The sequence below is a fragment of the Galeopterus variegatus genome, unplaced genomic scaffold, assembly GCF_000696425.1.
Source record: "Galeopterus variegatus unplaced genomic scaffold, G_variegatus-3.0.2 Scaffold101, whole genome shotgun sequence".
NCBI lineage: Eukaryota > Metazoa > Chordata > Mammalia > Dermoptera > Cynocephalidae > Galeopterus > Galeopterus variegatus.
In genome coordinates, this window is record NW_007726212.1 from 1,101,055 (window position 1) to 1,105,082 (window position 4,028).

The 4,028-nt window shown below is 50.0% G+C and overlaps 1 protein-coding gene across 1 annotated transcript in view; it reads left to right on the plus strand.

Annotated features, from left to right (window-relative positions):
• The first annotated feature begins 261 nt into the window (after nucleotides 1-261).
• The window catches only part of LOC103599913 (cyclic AMP-dependent transcription factor ATF-3-like), a 7,586-nt gene continuing 3,819 nt past the window's right edge, over nucleotides 262-4,028 (plus strand). The window contains exons 1-2 of the mRNA XM_008584107.1: nucleotides 262-360; nucleotides 3,840-3,947. Coding sequence (XP_008582329.1) covers nucleotides 262-360; nucleotides 3,840-3,947 — 207 coding nt within the window. The remainder of the gene's footprint in view (nucleotides 361-3,839; nucleotides 3,948-4,028) is intronic.

Sequence of the window (4,028 nt, forward strand, 5' to 3'; positions counted from 1 at the left end):
AGGGGTACAGGCGGTGGAGGCAGAGATGTCACAGTACTTGCAGTCACTGGCCAGGACCTTCAAGTAGATAAATAAGACAGTTTTGTAATGTGCTCCCATTCCTTTAGGAAGTTGGGCACATCAGTTCCAACCTGGTGGCACGGTATGGGTAAAAGACTGGAAAAAGGCTCCTTGAAAGCCAACTGGATAGGGCCGCACATAATTGTACTAACCACCCCTACTGCAGTTAAAGTTGCAGGTCTGACTCCCTGGATCCACCATATGTCGGTGAAACAAGCAGCCTCCCTAGATGATGCCACCTCGTGGTCCTTGAAGGCTGATCCCTCTGACCCACTCAAGGACCGGCTCCAGCAGTGTTCCGCAAACCGTCACTGCCCTGCTTTGGTCACACCAGAAGCTGACCAATCCACACACAGCTGAAGCCTGAGGATTCTGCCGCCGTGGGACATAACAAGTACACTGATAAACTTTTATAAGATGATAAGCATATGTCACCCCTTGCCTTTAGTTTTTGTTATATTATGTGCCTTGCTATTTGCCATAGGACTGATAGCAGTTGCCCCAAAAGAATGGAATAGAATAAAAAAGCTATTACTAGAATTCCTTTATCTCCTGTCAACAGGGTGTTTCTTAGGCATCTCAAGGTGGCAATGTGCTTTTTAAATTAACCCTTTCTTTGCTCTGCTTGTCAAGACTGTTAAATTTTATTCTGGGGGAGTTCCAGTCAAAATGGTGGAATAGATGGTCCCTAGCGTCACTCTGTACCACAAATCAACCAATTTACATCTATAAAAATGTAAAGCCAGCCAAGCAGGGGCCACTGCAGCTCAGGGGAAGAGGAAAAGAGACCTACGGAGTTCATGAAAGCAGGAGAAACCATGACAAGAGAAAGAAAAATCTGCTTGGAGCATTTTGGGCCATGGCCGCTTTAAGGCTGGAGCTGCTGAGCACATGGAGCAGGAATCGGCAGAAGCTGCAGCTGTGCCCTTCAGATGGAGTTACTTGGAGGTGGCAGGGGCAAAGAGGACCTTGGTGGCCCCCAGGATAGCAAGACCACTAATAGTGTTCCCATGGACCCACGCAGGAGCGAGGAACCAGAACAGCTGAAAAAGGGGAGCCATTCAGAGGCTGGTGAGTTAACGCAAGGGACCGGCACAGGGCCTGTCCCATGGGAAGTGTTTGGAGCATGGGCGGTGGGGTAGACAGGTCCACCTGGAGAACAATGGGACACAGCAAGGACAGCTGATCCACCCCCCGATCAGCATAGGACCACTCAGAGGAGACTGGTCAGGAATGCATAATTGCATGGGGTGCAGTTTGGTGAAAAAACTCAGGCCCAGATCAGAGTTTCTACACAACCCAGGTGCACAGAGTCTCTGGAGAGCTGGAAGTACCTATAAGGTCAACCATTAAACACTGAGATGCACAAAAAGCTTTCCCCAGGGAAACAGCAGCAAAGCAGCAATTTAGCTCAACCATAGAGCTCAAGTACTGGTTCCCACAGGAAGTTCCCTGTGTTAGAAGTAAGTAAAGGACAGGGCCGGCCAGTGGCTCACTTGGGAGAGTGTGGTGCTGATAACACCAAGGCCCCGGGTTCGGATCCCTATATAGTGATGGCCGGTTAGCTCCCTGGGCGAGCGTGGTGCTGACAACACCAAGTCAAGGGTTAAGATCCCCTTACCGATCATCTTTAAAAAAAAAAAAAAAAAGAAGTAAGTAAAGGACAAAAAATTAGTTCTGGCTCAAGCACACCACCAGCGCCTTGGGGCCTGCCAGGGGACATGAGGCATGGATCCAGGGATAGGACCCCTGCCCGCAACCACTCACACCGCCAGTGCCTTGGGACCCACCTTGGAACCTAAGGCTTAGAGCTGGGGACCAGACCCCACTCCCACTTCCAGGCACACCGTCAGCTCCTCGGGGCCCACCAGGGGACCTGAAGGATGGAGCCGGGGACTGGATCCCACCCGCCCACAACCACACACACCGCCAGCACCTCGGGGCCCTGCCCGGGGGCCTGGGGCATGGTCCTGGGGACCGGACACCCCCGCCCACAACCAGGCACACTGCCAGCACCTCAGGGGCCACCTGGGGCCCGAGGCATAGAGCCGGGGACTGGACACCCCACCACAACCAGGCACACCACCAGTGCCAAGGAACATGCCAAAAACATCCCCTCCATGTGGGTGGCCCACCATAGCCACCACCATAACCACGGCTGTTGCAAAAGTGGCTAGACATCACAACCACCACACAGAAGGCCCACTGGAGTGCATTGACACCAGGAGAGTCACCAGCAGAGACCTAAGAAAAGAAGAGGATATCTCTTTCCACAAAGCCCATTCCAGAGTGACAGAAGAAGTAGCTGCTCTGTGATAATATTGGGGGACCTGTACACACCTTTCAGCATTGGACAGATCATCTAGGCAACAAATCAACAGTAACCAGATCAACAGAGTAACCATTACTCTTTCAGAGGGAGAGAAGAAATCTAGAGTTATCAGTGGTGGGAGGGGGAGGGAGAGGAGGATAGGGAGAGATTGGACAAGGGGCACATTTAAACCTGATGTAGAGGGTGTGGATTGGAGTGGTGAGGTCAGCAGGAAGGAGGTGACAAAAGTGCAGGATCGGAGGGGATGTCCGGGGTGCATGAGGAAAACAGGCCCTGGGCACAGGGTGGGGCTGACCAGATCTCAAGGCAGGACATGGTTTTGTTCTACAAGGATCCCCAGGGCTGGCTTAGGGTGAGATACAGCGGGGAGATCAGTATTTACTTGTTGACTGAATCAATGGGTGGTTTAATTCACCACCTATAGGTGGCACCCAAGCCATGGGCTGATTAATGTATCTGGTTGGGAATGGGCTCAGGTCCCTCTCCTCCAGGATTTCCATGGGCTTCTCCCAAGTTCAGGAAGGTGGTGCTATGATGTTCCAGGTGAAGACAGAGATGAATGGGGTTACCATTGGACCCAGAATCAAAGAAGAGGCAAGAGGAGAGGGTGGCTAGGTGGTGAACCTGAGGTCATTCCTGGTTCCGGGGAAAAGGATATATTTGCCAAACAGAATCCATTTCCTGCTCTAAATGATTATAGTTAGTACCAATAGTTATCAATTTAGATATCAGGCTCTTATTTCAAAATTTAAGTGCATTTTTAAAGTAGGTTAAATTTTAATTTACTAATATTGCCAATATAATTTATTTTAACTAAGTTTTTTTGATTTTCATTGCTCATTCTCAAGAGAGAGAGTGTGTGTGTGTGTGTGTGTGTGTGTAGGGGCTTCATGCAAAAGTCTAGGGCTTTGTTTTTTCTGGGTCCCTTAGCATTAGGCCTGCCCTAATTTGCCAGTTTTTGCTGGCAGTAAAAGGCAGTGTATCTGAGGTGGATGGTATTTCTTGGCTCCCATTAAACATGCACTGATAGAGTTTGGGTGTGTTGTCCCCACCAAAACTCATGTGGAAATCTGATCCCCGATGTGGCAGTGTTGGAAATTGATTGAGTCATGGGGGTGGATCCTCATGAATGGATTAATGCTCTCCCTAGATGGGGGGAGTAATGAGTGAGTTCTCACTCTATTAGTTCCCGCGAGAGCTGGTACATAGGACCCTGGCATCTCCTCTCTTTCTCTCTTGCTTCCTCTCGCCATGTGATCTGCTTGTACCCGCCGGCTGCCTGCTGCTTTCTGCCATGAGTAGAAGCAGCCTGAGGCCTGTGCCAGATGCAGCTGTCCCAGAATTGTAAGCCAAATAAACCTCTTTTCCTTATAAATTACCCAGTCTCAGGTATTTCTGTTATAGCAACACAAAACAGACTAATACATGCACCTCTTGGATTTTATAGGTAGACCCAGAGGAAGATGAAAGGAAAAGGACGAGAAGGGAAAGGAATAAAATTGTAACCACCAAGTGCTGGAACAAGAATGAGGAGAAGACGGAGTGCCTGCAGAAAGTGAGTGCCTTTGACCTGCCCCTGCGTCCTGCTCGTGCCTGTCCCCATCAGCCTCACTGGCAGAAGGGGAGTTAAAAAGCC